General features: G+C 35.8%; 1 protein-coding gene across 3 annotated transcripts in view; it reads right to left on the bottom strand.

Annotated features, from left to right (window-relative positions):
• Positions 1 to 9,714: 9,714 nt before the first annotated feature.
• Positions 9,715 to 20,214, bottom strand: part of CXADR (CXADR Ig-like cell adhesion molecule) — a 36,079-nt gene continuing 25,579 nt past the window's right edge. For 2 of the 3 annotated variants that reach the window (XM_070750277.1, XM_070750275.1), the window contains exon 7: positions 15,355 to 19,735. In XM_070750277.1, coding sequence (XP_070606378.1) covers positions 19,468 to 19,735 — 268 coding nt within the window. In that variant the 3' untranslated portion in view covers positions 15,355 to 19,467. Of the gene's footprint in view, positions 11,095 to 15,354; positions 19,736 to 20,214 lie in introns of those variants that run through there. The other variant, XM_070750276.1, reaches the window with a different exon arrangement.

The raw sequence follows: 20,214 nt of genomic DNA, 5'->3' as shown, positions 1-20,214 counted from the left end.
AATAAAGATGGTGAGAGTTCATAAAGATTATTAGATCCAAATAGAAATACACACTATTTCCATAGCAAGAAAAACAAAGCAGGAATGGCTAAATTGGTGGTTTTACTCAAAGAGGAAAATATTTTTTCATTTATTGTATCACTTCTGGATTTTATGCTTGTGGTGGAAGAAAAAGAAAATTTAACTTTAGTTTTGTTGATCAGAAAAAAATTGTGGTTATAAGGAATGATTGATTGGCTGATTGATTTTACTGTATTGGGTTTTTAGTTTGTAATTTTTAATTGATTAGATTTGTTGCTGTATTGTTTACATTGTGTCCTGTGAGCTGCCCCGAGTCTTTGGAGAAAGGCGGCATATAATGAGCCGGGATGGCGCAGCAGGTAGAGTGCTGTACTGCAGGCCACTGAAGCTGACTTGTAGATCTGAAGGTCAGCGGTTCAAATTTCATCACCGGCTCAAGATTGACTCAGCCTTCCATCCTTCAGAGCTGGGTAAAATGAGGACCCGGATTGTGGGGGCAATAGCCTAGCTCTGTTAAAAAAGTGCTATTGTTAACATGTTGTAAGCCGCCCTGAGTCTAAGGAGAAGGGCGGCATAAAAATTGAATAAATAAATAAATATAAATCGAATAAATAATGATGATGATGATGATGATGATGATGATGGCTGGTTATAATGTGTAAAAGCAAACAGTTGAGGATGGAGTGCTTGTATCTTGTACTGTGCAAAGAAGAGTCGGAAGTCAATGGCTTTTTTCTCCCCCACCCCATCTTGTATCCAATGCCCCCTTTCCCCGCTCATTTCCCTTCCTGTAATTTCATATTTTATTTTAAAATAAAACAAATACAACTTGAAAGAGAATTCAATCCTACGCAGTGACAGATGTTTTTCTATTGGGACATAAACAGAAAATATCTGCTTCAAACTCCACATAGATGTCAGGAAGGGCATCCAGCAAGTAAACACTCAGCTTCATTCAATTGTCTGCATCCCAATAAAAGGGATTACATTGTCATAGAAAGAAAAAAAGTCACTTGAGCCTCATTGTTAAATCAGACTTTAACTTTTTAATGAGGCAAGCAGATCCTTATTTTTTAAATTCATCTAAATATTGATGAGATAAATTGTTGGCATGAAAAAGTATTACAAGCTGCTTACAAAAAGATTGCTAACATTTACAGAACTATAGCGCAGGTGTGATGCTACACTGAAGACGAAGCTTCACAATTGAAAACTCTTGCTCCAGACTGCCAACTTGATTCAGTTTTCAAACTGCCATCTGCTAGTTGCCATAAACACTCATTTTTTTAACCTTAAAAGGCTTGTAGGCAGAACCTTATCTAATTAACTGAATTTAATGAATACTATAGTGTTGTGGTTAGCTCTGGCCCAGCTCCTGCCCCAAGGACTGTGGATGTGGGGGAGACATCCACATGCTGCAGGCCTGTTTTGCCCCCGGTGGAATCTGATGATGAAGGCTCCTCTGACCAAGAAGACATGAGTGACAGGGAGGAGGAGAGTGTGGCAGACAGCTCAGAAGGAGATCAATTATCTAGCTCCTCCTTGGATTCAGAACAAGAGTTAATGATACAGCCACGCATGCGGAGAGCGATGCATAGGCAACAACAACTGAGAGATTATTATCAAAGAAAATGAGGCCACCTGTGGTTGGGTGGGGCTGTGGTAATTAGTGAGGCTGCTATAAATAGCAGCCTGTGGGTTTGGCCATTGTGGAGGATTATCTGATAGTTGGGTTTCATGACTGCTTTACTGATTTTGACTTTTTGTGTGCTGATTTTTCCCTGCTTTGAAACTAAACCAGAGCAAAGTGTGTTTCACTTTGTGAAAGAAGGACTTTGAATTGCCTCACAGCTGCAAGCTAAGTATCACAGAACTGATAAAGGACTTGTACAAATTACCAGTTTGTTTGGAGACGAGTGCTCTTTGCTATACCAAAAGAGGGCTTAGTTTAAGTGAATTTTCATTATGAAGAACATTGTTTTGAATTTTCAAATGTGTGTGTGTCTGAAATTTGTACTTGTGAATTTTTGGGAGGATTCTACCAGAGAGCCCGACAGAACATATAGTATATTATCTTTTCTACAAAATAAAATTTCATTTTTTTCACTTTTTGAAAAGATTTTTTGCTGAAGCATATTTATTTATACATTAAAAATTATTAACAAATACATAAATGTCCCAATGCCTACAGATGCTTGTGCTAAATTATCAGAAATCGAGTAGGAATGTATAACGAAGCAAAATGTTCATAACTAATAGAAGAAAAAGAAAATCTTATGCTTTACTTTCTGCCTACTGATATTTCTTCATATTCTGGGCTGGAGCAAGAAAACAATAACTAAATCTAACTTTGTAATTTATTTAAAATGAAGTGCACATTTGATAAAACATGTTTATACTTGGTAGACAATATAATTATAGGTCTGGAAACGAGCAATTTATGTTTTACTCATTAACATGCTTTGCTATAAATTTCTCCAGTTCAAAAAACACCTTGAAATGAATCTCTCATTTCAAATTATAATGAACAAAACCCCCAACATTTTACAAAGTATATAATGCATGCCCTCATTATTCCTAATTAATGTATGCCAAATAAAATATACAGTACTATGTTCTTTAACCATGATGGCGAACCAGTAACACATATGCCATAAGTGGCATGTGGAGCCATATCGGAGGGCACAAAAGACTTTGCCCTATGTCAGCTCCAGTGCACATGCATTTGCTGTCCAGCTGATTTTCAGCGTTGGGAAAGGCCATTTCACCCTCCAGACACTTCACCCCCGGAAGAAAAAAAAATCACCCAACAGACAAACAGACAAAAATCACCCAACAGACAAACAGACAAGTTCAGAAAAATGCACTTCCAGTTTGCCGTTGTGCTGTTTTTTTTGCATTCCAGGATGTTCAGGGAAGCTTCTGAAGTCCCAGAGTGTAAAATACAGCATAATGGGTAAGCCAGAAGTGCATTTTCCTGAACTTCCGGTTTGCCCATTTGGGCATTTTTTTCACCTACCAGGCTTCATGCATGGGGGGGGGGCAGTGTGTGTGTGTGGGGGGGGGGGGCTACGCATGCATGGGGGGAGGGAAGGGGTATGGGCACATGCCCACATGCTAGCACACCCACTCACATCCTTTTGGCACGCAAACCATAAAAGGTTCACCATCTGTAGCTATAGTTTTTTAATGTATTAGATTTGTTTTGCATGCTTTGTTTCTATATTTATTCTGTGAGCCACCCTGGGTTTTCGGAGAAGGGTGGCATACAAATTTAATAAATAATAATAATCTCTGTTCTATAAAATGCAAAAAAATAGCAATAAAAATAGCAATAGCACTAATATTTAGACTTATGCATCACTAGTCCTTTACAGCCCTAAGTGATTTACAGAGTCAGCATATTTCCTCCTCAATCTGGGGTAATTTTGACAGACTTCAGAAGGATGGAACATTGAGTCAACCTTGAGCTGGTCAGGATCAAACTCCTGGCAATGGAAATGCAGTTAGCCAGCAATCCTGCATTCTAACCACTACGCCATCACAATTTTCAACTTTTGAAAATTTACAACCTGCACTTCTGCAATTGCACTACTTGGCAAAATTATGGAAATGGTTAATTCTTTATTCAAATTTCTAATGTGTCCAATAGTTCTGGAAGAATACTTTTATTTATTATTTATTATTTAAATTTATATGGCAGCCTACTTCAGACTCATGACAATTGGATAAAAATAGCTAAAAGCTATTATATATATATTCCACATATCCATGTTACAAAGTCTAAGTGACAAATGAAGGATCAGGATCAATCAATCTCAGCGGCTTTCGATACCATCGACCATGGTATCCTTCTGCGCCGGCTGGAGGGGCTGGGAGTGGGAAGCACTGTTCTCCAGTGGTTCTCCTCCTACCTCTCCGGTCGGTCGCAGTCGGTGTTAATGGGGGATCAGAGGTTGGCCTCGAGGTTACTCCCTTGTGGGGTGCTTCAGGGGTCGGTCCTCTCCCCCCTACTATTCAATATCTACATGAAACCGCTGGGTAAGATCATCCAGGGGCATGGGGTGAGGTATCATCAGTATGCGGATGATACCCAGTTATACGTCTCCACCCCATGTCCAGTCAACGAAGCAGTGGAAGTGATGTGCCGGTGCCTGGAGGCTGTTGGGGTCTGGATGGGTGTCAACAGACTCAAACTCAACCCGGATAAGACGGAGTGGCTATGGGTTCTGCCTCCCAAGGACAATTCCATCTGTCTGTCCATAACCCTGGGGGGGGGATTATTGACCGCCTAAGAGAGGGTCTGCAACTTGGGCGTCCTCCTCGATCCACAGCTCACATTAGAGAAACACCTTTCAGCTGTGGCAAGGGGGGCGTTTGCCCAGGTTCGCCTGGTGCACCAGTTGTGGCCCTATCTGGACCAGGACTCACTGCTCACAGTCACCCATGCCCTCATCACCTCAAGGTTCGACTACTGTAATGCTCTCTACATGGGGCTATCTTTGAAAAGTGTTCCGAAACTTCAGATCGTGCAGAATGCAGCTGCGAGAGCAATCATGGGCTTCCCAAGGTATGCCCATGTTACACCAACACTCTGCAGTCTGCATTGGTTGCCGATCAATTTCCGGTCACAATTCAAAGTGTTGGTTATGACTGATAAAGCCCTTCATGGCATCGGACCAGAATATCTCCGGGACCGCCTTCTGCCGCACGAATCCCAGCGACCGGTTAGGTCCCACAGAGTTGGCCTTCTCCGGGTCTCGTCGACTAAACAATGTCGTTTGGCGGGACCTAGGAGAAGAGCCTTCTATGTGGTGGCCCCGACCCTCTGGAACCAGCTCCCCCCAGATATCAGAGTTGCCCCCACCCTCCTTGCCTTTCGCAAGCTCTTTAAAACCCACCTCTGTCGTCAGGCATGGGGGAATTGAAATTTTCCCTTCCCCTAGGCTTATAAAATTTATACATGGTATGCTTGTATGTATGATTGGTTCTTTAAATTGGGGTTTTTAAGATTAATTTTAATATTAGATTTGTTCACATTGTCTTTTTAATTGTTGTTAGCCGCCCCGAGTCTTCGGAGAGGGGCAGCATACAAATCTAATAAATACAAATACAAATACAAATCTGGGCATTCTATAGTCTGCAGATTACATCTGGCCCTTTGACTATCCCCGACCAGCCTGTGGCAGCAGGAGCTGTGACAACAGTGGCCCTATTAGTTAGAATCTCCACCTGAATTTCTTATGTGGTATCTTGAAAAAATTAATTGCCCACCTCTGCTCTAACTGAAATCTTACTACAATTCAGTTGAAACATGTTCACAGTTCACTCCCATTGTCTCCAGACACTCAGAAACATCATAGCATTACTTGAACAATGAGGGGAGGAGATATAAACTGGGTGTCATCAGCATACTCATTGGCATCTCAATCCATGCCATAAAATGAGCTCACCCTACAGTTTAAAGTAAACATTAAACACAGTGTGGGGGAAGAAAGCCTTGCAGTGCCCAGCAAAAGCTCTTCTTTTTCTTCCCTATATGAAAACATAAAACAGTGAGAGCCCAGGAATGTAGGCGTGTTTGTGTGTAGGAAAGAACAAAAAGAACAGAAAGAGATTTGCAGCTGAGAGTGGAATAAGTCAGCTGAATAGACAATTGATAGTAAAAAAGAAACAGGAAGGCCTTCACAAAGCCAGCAGCAGACAAAGCAGAAAGAGACAGAGTCCAAGAATTTCATCATTGAGCAAGTGATCTTGCAGCAAGCAAGGTGTAGCATCTCTTTTTCACCCCAGCAGATTGAGAAATTGCCAAAGCAATTTAGAACAAGAACAGACAGCACCAGAAATCAACTTGAAGGTGGCTATGCTCTTTGGTGTAAGCTCAAGCAATAAAGAATAGACTAATAAGATGCAGACATAGATGTTATTATAGCTATACAGGTAGTCCTCATTTATTAACCATAATTTGTATGAACATTGATTGTTAATCAAAGAACCCACTTAGTGGAAAGTGACATGACAGGAGACTGTTTTCACCATTCCCTTTGGGATGCTCATCTGGGTACAGAGATAATTAGCAAGAAGGGGATTAATGTTTGTACTTACATTTATTGGAAAATAATTACAAGAATGTAAGCAGACCATAAACAAAGGGAAATACACAACAAAATATACTGACATTGGCAGTCCTAAGCACAGTAAACAAACAGCTGGTGTTATTTCCCATTGTGTGCCAGCTTGTTTGTATAATCCCTTTCTGCCCAGTATATAAACATACATTTTTTTCTTGTTAATTGTCCCAATTAAAGTGAGCATTCCATAGATTGGATAAGTGAAGTAAAAGGGTCTTAAGAATTGCCTCACAAACCACGCTTTCTTATGAGTACCACCAACTCCCTTCCCCCTCCCCAGGTGCAGCTTTTGGTGTATAGGACGCACCCAGTTTTTGACCCTCTTTTGGGGGGTACAAAGGTGCCTCTTATACACCAAAATGCATAAATTAGGAGCAGAAAGCATTAACAAAATACGGTTTATTATTTTAGAACAAATACTGATTAGGAATATTATCCTCATACTTCCTTGAATAGTAATATTGTGAAAATGAATGGCATATATTTCAATTGACAGTAAGTGTCCCTCACCAACATCACAATTGAACCCATTTGTTTTTTCAGCAGTTATGTATAGGATGCTACTGTGAAAGAGAATGAGCCAGAGGTGGGTTCCACATACGTTAACAAGTTCACTTAGTTCAGAATGTGAAAATGTCAACGCTTGTGCATGGCTTCAAACACAGAGATTCCATGCATGTGGCTTCCAGAGCTATCTTTTTGGGCAACCGCGGTAAGTAGAGCAGGCAAGGGGCAAGAATTTGCTGAGATGCATGGATGGAGTGAGCAAGGCAGAGAGTGACAGCATATAAATCCAATAAATAAATATAGAACAGTATAGCGCCAGGTGGGAGGGGACAGTTAGCGGCCGGAACTACCGGTTCATCCAAATTGGTCCAAAACGACAACAGTCCACCTCTGGAATGGGTCCTCAATATATTGAACTGTACAGTAGAATCAAAATGAATGAATTAGTGTTTGATGCATGATGTCTGAATCTGTTTGGGTGGTTTTTTAACTATGGGGAATTTTAGTTGTAATTTTATATAGATTTATATCATGTGTAGATTACTTGTTGTAAGCCTCCCTGAGTCTAAGTAGAAGGGCAGCATTAAAATCAAATAAATAAATAAATACAAACATACATACATAATCTACAATACATTCTTCTCAATTGTGGTTTCATAACTCATACAGATTACATTCCATGAGACATCTTTAAAAATTCATCAAAGTAAATGAAAGTATTTTGTTTAGGTGCTAAAATGAGTAATTCCAAATGTTTTCATTCCAATTTTTTTGTTTTGTCTAGAACCAATTATAAATAAAGCAAGAGTTTTCAGTGGAAATCTCAATTTTCAGCAGCAAATTTATTATACTGGGTTTTAAAACAATTAAATCCCTCTAATTTAAAAAATAATTTGATAAGAAATTTGGTATCAACTGATAATAAGGTTCAGGAGGGAAGTGTTTTTAATAGGAAAGTGAACACAAGAACAAGGGGAAACAATCTGAAGTTAGTTGGGGGAAAGATCAAAAGCAACACGCGAAAATATTATTTTACTGAAAGAGTAGTAGATCCTTGGAACAAACTTCCAGCAAACGTGGTTGGCAAATCCACAGTAACTGAATTTAAACATGCCTGGGATAAACATATATCCATTGTAAGATAAAATACAGGAAATAGTATAAGGGCAGACTAGATGGACCATGAGGTCTTTTTCTGCCGTCAGTCTTCTGTTTCTATAAGAACGTTTATACACAATATACGCATATTCATTCGAACCAATAATATATTCTGTCTATATAGAGAGACTGAATCAGGTTATATTGGTAGGGCTCACTAATAATAATAATAATAATAATAATAATAATAATAATAATAATAATAATAATAATTTAGATTTGCATGCCGCTTAGAGAAGGCTGCAAAGCACTGTGAAGCATTATATAAGTGCTATTGCCATTTATCATACTGCATTGTCAGTTAATTATACGGTGTTTAAAATTGTTGTATTATAGTGGTTTCTTGGAGTGATCGTATGTTACTTTACACAAATAGGGCCGTGCTGGCGTGCTTTGGAATGGATTTTCCCCTTAAGATTTGGCTAGGTGGTAATAAACATTAGTTAAATTCAAGGAGGATTCTCAAGGAGAATTTTGCATACAACTGCAAAATTCAGGATGGGGTAAATTATCTAGACCAGTGGTTATCAACTTGGGGGTTGGGACCCCATTGGGGTCAAATGACTGTTTCACAGGGGTCACCTAAAACAATGGGAAAATACAAATTTCCCATGGTGTTAGGAACTAAAACTTCTATTCTGGCACCTTGAAACATATTTTTACAATCCGACCAATCAGGAGTTTACAGTGGGGGTATCCCTCTGACCTTCCTGCCAATCAGCTTAAAGCTCTGTTGGGAGAATTGGTGCTAGACTTATGGTTGGGAGTCACCACAAGATGAGAAACTGTATTAAGGGTTTGCGGCATTAGAAAGGTTGAGAATCACTGATCTAGACCCAAATTCTTCCAGCAGGTTTCTATGTATGGGAAAGGTAAGGATTGCTACCCTTGTTGATAAGCATTCTGTCCTGAGACTTTACATGTACAAAAGCAACATATAAAAACAATGTTCTGTATAATGTAAAGAATGACACTGATAAATTAAAAAATCAGATTCACGTAGAATAAATATGACAGCTAGTGTCTTGAACAATTGCGAGACTTTTAGCTTTATTAACTATGATTAAGATTTCCATCTTTTTATGAATTATCAATTCCCTTGATTGTCTCTATATTTCTATTTTTGTGGGGTATACACATTTCACATTACTCCTAAAAACATAATTCGCAACTTTTCACAATTCTTGATTCAGAATTTAAATTGTACTCTCAAGAATCATTTAAAAAAAACAGATTTAACTACTAAATATTAAACTATTACAATTTATTTCCCTAATTTATAATTTACATCCACATGCTGCAGGCCTGTTTTGCCCCCGGTGGAATCTGATGATGAAGGCTCCTCTGATTCAGAACAAGAGTTAATGATACAACCACGCATGCGGAGAGCAATGCATAGGCAACAACAACTGAGAGATTATTATCAAAGAAAATGAGTCCACCTGTGGTTGGGTGGGGCTGTGGTAATTAGTGAGGCTGCTATAAAAAGCAGCCTGTTGGTTTGGCCATTGTGGAGGATTATCTGATCGTTGTGTTTCGTGACTGCTTTACTGACTTTGACCTTTTGTGTGCTGATTTTTCCCCGCTTTGAAACTAAACCAGAGCAAAGTGTGTTTCACTTTGTGAAAGAAGAAGGACTGTGAATTGCCTCACAGCTGCAAGCTATGTATCACAGAACTGATAAGGGACTTGTACAAATTACCAGTTTGTTTGGAGACCAGTGCTCTTTGCTATACCAAAAGAAGGCTTAGTTTAAGGGAATTTTCATTATAAAGAACATTGTTTTGAATTTTCAAACGTGTGTGTCTGAAATTTGTACCTGTGAATTTTTGGGAGGAGTGTACCAGAGAGCCCAACAGAACACTTTGGAAATTTATACATGAAAAAAACAATGCAATTACTTTCATATAAAGTTTATTACATAAGGTTTTTAAGGATTTTGAAAATGACATTAAACATTTCAATATAAATAATATGAGAGATTCTGCAGATTCCTCTTGTAAGGAATCCCATTAAGAAGTGTGTATAGTTTTTATTAAAATAAAGCAACAAAAAGCTAATAGGTGATTCAACCCAGGCCTCTACTTACAAGTAAAGAAAGGTGAAGGATGCAAAACAAACAGGCCACATTGTACATATTGATATTAAGTGGGGGATTTTTTTTTAAAAAAGTAATTCAGTTAAGTTTTAAAAATTTGGAACATAGACATAAACATGTGGTCAGTCAACAGTGAGTCAAATCTCATCACTGGCTCAGGGTTGACTCAGCCTTCCATCCTTCCGAGGTAGGTAAAATGAGGACCCAGATTGTGGGGGCAATATGCTGGCTATGTTTAAAAAAGTGCTATTGCTAAAATTTATTTATTTATTATTTATTTATTATTTGGATTTGTATGCCGCCCCTCTCCGAAAACTCGGGGCGGCATACAAAATGCTGTAAGTCGCCCTGAGTCTAAGAAAGGCGGCATAAAAAAACATGAATAAAAAAAAAATATGATCTCCAGGTTTTCATCAATTTTCAGAACAGATATTATCAAGAACTTACTCGTCATTAGCTATGGACAATTATAATATTTATTGAATGAATATCTGCCTTATGTTTTTGTTACTTTATGGTTTTATGATTTTGTATTGTATATTATAGGTTATTTTAATTGTATTCAAATAATAAAAAAATAAAGACATCTTTTTTTAAAAAAATCAGATCCATACAATTTTAAAAAGCATAAAACTATAATCTGAAAGGCAAAGTGATTGGCTCTAAAGTACATTAGAAAATACATCTTTTACTCAATTAATTAAGTACTTGAAGGAAAGCTATATTAGTTATCTCCATTACATGTTAAATCAACTGATTGTAAGAACAGTTCATCAATGAAACCAATCATACATTTCCACTCATTGGTTGTGTTCCAAGAAAGCAGGGAGCCATCTGTCAGGAATGCGTTAATATGGATTAGTGTATTAAGCAGAAGGTTTGATGGCTTAAATTATTCCATTCAAGTAGGTAATTGCATGATCTTCAATTTCATTTCTCTTTTCACATTTTCAAATTTTTATGTCTGGGTCTCTTATAAAATTTTCAAGCAGTATACTTTTAAATATTTGAGAGGCAAATATTACCTATAGTAGATTTAATCTACCATTGTCTGCAGACATTAAAGCAGAATGATAAAGCAGAGTACTTCACTTCCTTCATAATGTAAAATTCATGATATATGATGTTTCTTCAACTTTATACCACTGTTATGTCACCCATCCTGTGTTTGCTTTCATACTACAACAGAGAAAACATCAATAATGAATAAATGTATTTTAAAATTAAGTATAAACAATTATTCTAAATTTTCAAGCTGTAAATTATTATTGCTACATTTTAAATCAGATTGTTATATGAACAAACTCCCCATCTAATGAAACTATTTCAATTTCTTTAAAATATTAATTATACTAATGTAGGGTTTTACTGTTTCTTTATAGAATATTTAAACTAATTTGTGATAAAATACAAATGCTTTTTTTAATCTCAGCTTTCTTATATTAGACATTAATTTGATTTTAAGTCAAATTAATTAATCCAATTCATATTTTACACAATTCCCATACCTGAAATAATAATGAAGGTCCTCTCCAAAAAGAGTTCCCCAAACCAAGAAATTAATTAAACTGGCAATTTATTTTCCTATAGCATCGTTTGTATATTGTATTTAGTTTATTCAAAAAGTTAAAATACAAAATGACAAAATATTTAAAAGAAAAAAACAAAATAAAATTCCCAAAACATTAAAAATTGTCCCAAAAAATAAAAAAAGACTAACACATATACACATATTTTTCTTAGTTGAATGTTGATTGATAGAATACAACATGCTAGCATCCATCATGTATGTGAATTTGTTGAGGCCTGGTATTCTACCAAAGGAGCTAGATCATTCGAACAACAAATCAACAAAAGAACCAATCATCTGTTCAGAATTTAAATATAGCTCCAAATGAACAACCAACCAAATGACCAACTAACCACATTGACACAGCCAAGGAGAATAGGACAAACAGTCCTGTTGATGATATTACCTAGAAAATGTTTGGAAACTAAATTGAAACAAGCTCGGAGAGCAAACCATTGCCAAAATCTAAAACCCGAGCTACAAATATTTTCATTATTTCAGAGTACAACAGGGTATATTTCACAACTCTTGCAAAATAGTCAAAAATAATTTTAAACTATTAAAACTTTTTTTAAATTATTAACCTATCATATGCATCTATTAATAACAGAAAAATAATAAAATATCATGAAATAAATAAATATAAAAGTATAAATGTAATAAGAATTAATAACAGTAATAAAAGACAAAATTGCAACTTCTAAGTCCTTTCTCTGAATATTTTCTACAACCTGTGTTGTTTCTGAGTCCATATTTATTACTTTTTGGGATTTAAAGTATTTAGAGTAGATTCCTTGAGAACATTTTTCACAATCTTTGAGTTCTTCAAATATTTCAGAAAAAAATTCAGCTAATGACTGCATGTTACTTAGGCATTATCTCCCCCTCCCTCAGTCTCTTCCTTTCCCTGTAATCTGATACGTTGTTGTTCAATGAAGTAGATCAGCAAGAACAGAGATATTTTCTAACTAGAGTGATAACTTGTCTTACGAACTTAATTGGTTCCGGGACGAGGTTCGTAAGGTGAAAAGTTCGTAAGATGTATCTTTGTTTCTCATAGGAATCAATGTAAAAGCAAATAATGCATGCAAACCCATTAGGAGCGATTTTGGGGGCAATTTAGGGTGGCATAGGGAGTATATGGAGGGGTGGTTTTGGGGGCAATTTAAGGCGGTGTAGGAAGCTTTTGGGGGAGCAATTTTGGGGGCAATTTGGAGCGGTGTAGGAAGCTTTTGGGGGAGTGATTTTGGGGGCAATTTAGAGTGGTGTAGGAAGCTTTTGGAGGGGTGATTTTAGCAGCGAGATGGGGCGAAGGAAGCGGCAGGGTAGGTGGGATTTCGGCAGTGGGATGGAGCGGCTGCGGGGAGCAGAAGAAGCGGAGGGCTAGAGGGGAAAGTGGCAGGGAAATGGGGCAAATCTGATCACATCATAAGACATGTTTTTTGCCTTTGTGGAGTCAGGATGGACGCAGCGCAGGTGTAACGCATCTGACCTGTGGGCTGAAAGTTTGACATCCCTGCACTAAGTTGCTAAAGTTCCAATGGCTGGAATATTAAAGGGGAAAGTATTGTTTTTCAAGAAAAGAAATGTATTTGTGCTTGAAGTATGAAATGCACTCCATACAGATTACAGTTGCTATATTCACAGTGATATACTGTAACTCCATATACATTACGGGCAAAAAGTTAATTGCTCACTCTAAATAAGCTCACTCATACCTTTTTGAATCCAATTCAGCAATTTAAGATAAAAATAGATAATGTGTTAATGAGAACTTATTAATATAACATTGCTAAGTTAAAAAACAATATGTAGCTTTGCACCATTTATCTGTGCATGTTCTAACTCGCATTTAAATATATTCAAGCATAAGACTATCTTAAAATTGGGTTCAGAGGTATATTTCAAATCTATTACAGTTCTCTAAATTAATGCTGAACTCTATATAGTGTGGGGAACTCCTGTTTTCAAATGTTGCCAAAATACATATTTGTATATCTTGTCTCTTCTTTTTCTAAATATTTTTGAAATAATTGCTAGTTTCAGTTGCAAAGCTTCTAAATGTAAGAAATTACAAAGAGCCATACAAGAAATTGTAGTATATATAATAGTCTTCATTAAATGAGAAATATCTATGATAAAGATATAATAATCATGAAATTGAACACATTTTTTATAATTTGTATTAATTATTATTTGTATTAATGAATGCTTACATTCTCCACACCTGGTAATGTTAAAAATAAAACTGAATATATGTTATTTTATACACCTACAATTGACAACATACTGTATTATTTATCTGAATAAAAATACTTAAAATATGTTGTTGGACCTAGGAAGACCTAACACAGCATAAACCATACTTTGGATGAGCAGAGGAAATAGAATAAATTTCAAAATATTTCATTTTTCTAAGTCATCGAATCCTTAATATAAAAAGCAACGCTAGTAAGACTGATAGTGCTCATTGTAATAAATTATGTCCATACAACTTACTCTTCTCTTTATACTGTATTTGTTCTTAAAAATGCTGTGTTTGGAATGAAACAGCATGTAGCATGGACTTTATAACATTTCTATTAAATTCACACAATTTTTTAAAAAAGATGAAAATTGTATATTTCCACCTCTAGTAATATAAATAACAATCAAGCCCAGTATCTTTGGTAATTTTGCCAAATTGTTTTTGTTTTGGCTTAATTATGTAAAGAACATATTTAATATGAACAAATTATCTTTTAAAAAGCATATGCAAAACAAAGAATCAATATTTAAGAAAATCACAATATGATTTACTAATATCTTTATTGCAAACATTATACCAGTAATAAAACCAATTCCTTCCACAATCTTCAGTACTTATAATTTTTAACAAAAAATGTGTGTGGGGGGGAGTGGGATCCACATATAAGAAGGTTCATTACAAAACTCAAAACTTATGATATGCCTTATAAATGTTCTTCACAATTTTTTCCATTTACTGTATCCCAGGGATGTGTTTTGATTCTCTCTTTAAATAAGCAACCCTTTTCTCCCACAGTATTCCAAAGCTACACAATTCCAGGAAAGGGTGCATTTGGCTTTAAAAGTTGCCAGTTCTACATATGAAAAAATACTCAGCTAATGACATTGGCATCTCCTGATTAAAAACCATAAAACAAAATATTCTGTACAGTATGTATATTTAAAAGATGTACTATAAACAATTTACTGGGTCATAAAAAGGGGCTACTGTATTAAGTAAACATAAAGCTAATGGACTTGTAACATAACATAATTTAACTCCTGTGTATATTATTTGAGAGATTTGACATATGCAATATTAATGTAAAACCTACATTAATTTTTACATTCAAAAGGAATCTTAAATTCATATGCTAACATAAGTCAACAATCTATTAATATAATCTACTTATTTAAAAGCTATTTTAAAAAGGCAAAATAAATTTTAACATCACAATTAAAGATTAGCAATAGTTGCTCAACCTCTCGTATCAATCATAGCTACTGAAAAGGCTCATACGGGTAGAGTGTGTAATAATCTACTGATCTCTCTTCCTACCAATGGATTGTGGGAGATAAAGGTCAAATTGCTTAATATGCATCATCCCAGGTTGTATGCCTTTTTATTACTATGTATGTAAAAAGATTACTTTTTCTTGAGCTCTGATACATTGAAAAACAGCCTCATAAAAAGCGATCTTTTACAAAATATGAATCAGATTTTATCAAATATAAATTACTTTCAATACATTCTAGGAGTATAGAACAGCCCACCTCAAAACAATTCCTACTATATGAATACGACGAGACTATCCTACATTTAAATATGTAGAAATAACATTTTGCTAATAAACCACTGTATCTTTTTACTATTCATTTATTTTCATGAGAATGAGCAATGATAAAGTTAAATGTTCCAGAATTCTTCAAACTTCAAATAGCATTTGCATTTTGTTTGAATTCTGATATTAAATATATACATTGAAACAATATACTAGGACAACAGAATGACAGAACTGTTCAAAACTAACTATTATTTAAACAATGTAGTCAGATTTTTGAATGTAATACTTCAGAGTACTGTATACCACACCATATGTTAATAATGCATTTCCAAATTCTTCAATTTTTTCTCCTGAAAGCATGTGAACACATGCAAAGAACTCCCTTATTATTACAATAGTCACACCTTTTTAAAAACATCAATGTGCAAACATAATTAAAAACCCGAAACTTTTAACTTGACTGATTTCAGTAAACCAGCTTTAAGCCCGATAGGTTTAATCCAATATAAATTTAAGGGGAAGCTGTCTCTTATTGATCATTTGATTTTTATTATTATCTTATTATTTTATTTTGAAAAAGCAAGAAGACGGGTTATAATAACAATAATTCAGTAGTCTTGTACTGTAGGAGTTGTATGAGTAAGATCAACTCCCATGAAGGAATTATAACAATAGTAAATAGCAAAGGCAGAAATTCTGATATACAAAATTATTCAGTGACTTAACCATTTGGCAGAAAATATTAAACAATAAACAAAATTGTGGTACGTTTTCAAAAACTACTTTTCATGGTGCTGACAGAAATTTAATAGGCGAAATCTGACATACAATCAAATATAAAGTTTATTGAACACGTTTAAGGCAGACATAAAAATTCATATCTAAATGATATCAAGAAACCTAAAAGACCTTGATATGGACTTCCATAATTGTTTATCTAATTCAATATTTTATACTATCAGATCATGTCCACTTAATAAACAGCAAAGTTATTTGTACTACAATGTTGCATTACATTAGAAATAAAAATTCTTCAAATTAAAATTAGGTGACAAAGAAACACTGTACAATTAAGAGTAACACATTACAGGTGGTTCTTGGTTTAAGCCCATTCAATTACTATGGTACTAATAAAATGAGTTAAGGCCATGAGTTTAAGCTCACTGCAACACTCCTGTGATCAAGAATTAAAATTTAGGGGCTCGGCAATCCCCCATCTATTCTCCATGGTAGGTGGAGATAGTCTCCAAGGATGGGTTTGACCTTGTCCGATAGCCAATCACGACTGAGTCTTAGAAAAGTATAAATAGTGCCCTCCATCTTACATCCCACTCTTTGACTCAGTCCTAGTCCAGGGCGTGTGCCCTTGCTTCCAGCAATAGCAATGAGTCAAGAGTTTTTTCTTCTACCTGTCATCTTTCTGTCATTCATTTGTAATCATAAATGTCCTTCCTCCTGCGAGCTTCCCCAACAAGACTGGGCCTTTCGTTGGGTTGGTTGAGGCAGTCTCGGACTTCTGGCCAGTTGTCGCTTGCACTGTCCAGCCAAAGATCCGAATTCTTTCCTTGCCAGAATATTTTTCCTCAATCTATTACTTTTTGACCATCCTACACAATGATAGGGCTGGGGCTAAAGTGGAGGCCTATGACTTTCTGCAAACTCAACCAGCAAATGTCACTACCCAGGCCTCTACTTCAGCCCCAGAAACTTTCTTAAGTTTTCCACTATTGGGAGAATGGCAAAGTCTCATTCTTGAGATGCTTCAGTGAGCTTAAACTCATGGCCTTAAACTCATTTCATCAGTACTATAGTAATTGAATGGGCTTTAATTCTCCAAACTATGCATGCCAGTCCTTCTCCAAGCCACATATCCTATTCTAGTGATTCTTCGAAAATCTTCTAGCCTTGCAAGAATGGATGTACTATTAGAGAAGGAATGGCTGATCACTGCTAATTTGCAAGGTGGTGGCAAAAGGGCACAGATCAAGAGGAAATAGGCAGATGGGAATAGATGTATGGCCCTCAAGTCATTGGGGGAAAGATCAAAAGCAACATGAGAAAATATTATTTTACTGAAAGAGTAAGATCCTTGGAACAAACTTCCAGCAGACGTGGTAGATAAATCCACAGTAACTGAATTTAAACATGCCTGGGATAAACATATATACATCCTAAGATAAAATACAGAAAATAGTATAAGGGCAGACTAGATGGACCATGAGGTCTTTTTCTGCCGTCAGACTTCTATGTTTCTAAGCTCTGCTCAGCCTAATGGGATAGCTGAGGCTTCTCAGGACACAGCACCATTGTTTCACACTACTGGATTGGGGTGGAGAAGCTGAGGATTCCAGCACCTTTGTACCACACTGCAGCTCTTTCGCATTTGCATGCAGCCTACATCAGGCCTCCTCTTCTCTGTGGTACATGAGATTCTCTCCGCTTAACAACCCATTATCCAGGAGTGGTGAGATTGCTAAGTGATGTGATCACATGATATATCACTTAGCAACTGCATCACTTAGCAACTGAAATTCTGGCCCCAACTGTGATTGTAAGACAAGAAATATCTATATACTAATTTGGGTTGCTGCAAGCGAAGTTTAAATATTAATTCTTGATATCTTTTTTTAAAATTATTCATGTATACAAGAATCACAATGAAAAAAAAATTAGCTATCAAATATAAACATTTAAACTTCTCTTGCAGTAAATTTTTGAAATTATTCATGTATACAAAAAGCATATGAGCCAATCTGGTGAAGGCATCATGCTAGAAACTGAGTGAGTTCTAGTCCCATCTTAGGCACAAAGCCAATTGGTGATCTTGGGCTAGTCAAATTCCCTCAGCCTTAGGAAGGAGGCAACGGCTTTCTGAAAAACTTTGTCAAGAAACTACAGTCTCCAACAATTGGACATGATGAATGGGAAAAAGAAAAATAGAAGCAAATTTTGTAATTCACTGGGAGCAATTTCCTAATAAGAATTTATAACTTGTGGTGGGTTCCCACTGATGCAGTCCAGAGCACCACACTGGTAGGACTCCACTGATAATGCAATTTTTGGCGATTATTTTCTGGCATATTCTGAGAAGGAGTTTCTCACATGTGCTTCAGACGAAGACTAAAGGCCAGCATTAAGACGAGGGCGGGCAGAAGGACTTCTTCTGACATGGAGATGTCGGGGGGGGGGGGGGGGAATCATCAAAAATTGCATCATCAGTGGGTTTCTACCAGTGCAGTTCCTACCACACCAGTAGGAACTCACCACTGCCATATACATATAAACTACAAGCTTAAGAAGGTATTCATTTTTTGGTGTTCTATTTTTTAAAATTGGTAATGAAAGCAGTAGAGGAATATGAATAGGATGAATTAATAAAAACGTACTAAATGATAACACTGAGTATATTAATATAGTGGGAAAGCCCTCACCAACTCTTGGGTTACGGAAAACCTTACTACAAAAATGTAATTGTATATTTTATAAATTAAACTTAAGGGTTCTGGTTCCATATATAAAATCTATTTTCATAAATCTTTATAAAAACAGGACATTTCAAAATTGCAAGTACAGCTTGTAAAATATCATGAATGATTGAATTCAGGTTTATTTTACTATCAGATCATGTATGCTGAGTAAATTCATTCAATATTACATATCTACAAATGAACAGTTTATCCACATAGAACAAGTAATATCCTGTAAGACTGGAGAGAGCAAAAGAGATAGAAAGAAAATGTGTGAAAGGACAGAAATTGATGAATATGATAAACATGTGCATTACTATCACTAAATTTTAAATATTTAGAGTTTTTGAGAAAAGTACTCCAGAATCAATATTACAAGAATGCAAGTCTCTATTTTCAGATTTTTGAACAGAAAAATTATCATTGTAACAGTTCTCATATAAACATGTATCTGTCGCAAGGTAAATACAAAATGTTTCATATCATACAATCTACTATAACTAATAGATCAACAATTCATATCTGAATATTTATTTAGAAATTCCTACAAACGTGGATAACATTTTTTCACTGTCAACTTTTCAATGCAAGCAGCCAAACTTAAAAATCTGTTGAGCTAAGCAGATAAATCTTGATGCTCAAGAGTATTTTTAAATGTGCAGAACTGGAACAAACTAATCATCAATATGGTAATAAACTGTTGAAACTTCAAATTAATGTCATGTTATACTATGGAACCATCTTTGCTTTGTGCTGGTATCATCACAGGAATAGCTCCCATTCTACTTAGATTAGGTGCAGCTACCTTTGGTGGATCAAAGTGCTGGTTCTGAGAGGGAGTACGTTCAGAGTCGTCACTTGGCACTTTATTGTACTGAGTTTTGGTAAAACCATCCATATTAGATGGAGACATTGAGCCCAAAGATGATCGATTACTCCCTATATAGCTGCGGGCTGTTGAGGCACGACTTTTTGGAGGAGGAACATCCTCTCTGAAAATGAAGCATATATAAGAATTTACTTAATACTTTTTATTTAATGAAAGATACTAACATTACCATAATAGCAGAATACTCATTTTCTCTATCACAGTCTTTCTAAAATTTGGCAACTTTACGATAAATGAACTTTAATTTCCATAATCTCACAGGCACTGATTTAATCTATCCTTAATATTTTAGAATATTTTTGTCAAATAAATCCATGAAACAATTTTTATTTTCATTTATTCTGAGCTACATTCCTTGAGCCTAAGTAAATGTAAATAAATAAATGTATGACAATTTAAGATGCATTTTATTTACTATTAATTAATAGTTTAATTTATATGCTCAGTTAGCTTGAAAAAATGACTGTGGTTGGCAGAGTGCATCCTTTAAGACAATTAGTGTCTCCCAAGCTACAGTTTCACTATCAAAGGAATAAAAATTCAAGGGCAGGGCGCCCGATAGGTCTCGTCCGAGTCCTGTCG

Source organism: Erythrolamprus reginae, chromosome 4 (genome assembly GCF_031021105.1).
Source record: "Erythrolamprus reginae isolate rEryReg1 chromosome 4, rEryReg1.hap1, whole genome shotgun sequence".
NCBI classification, from domain to species: Eukaryota; Metazoa; Chordata; class Lepidosauria; order Squamata; family Dipsadidae; genus Erythrolamprus; species Erythrolamprus reginae.
This window is presented reverse-complemented; position numbering and strand designations above follow the sequence as displayed.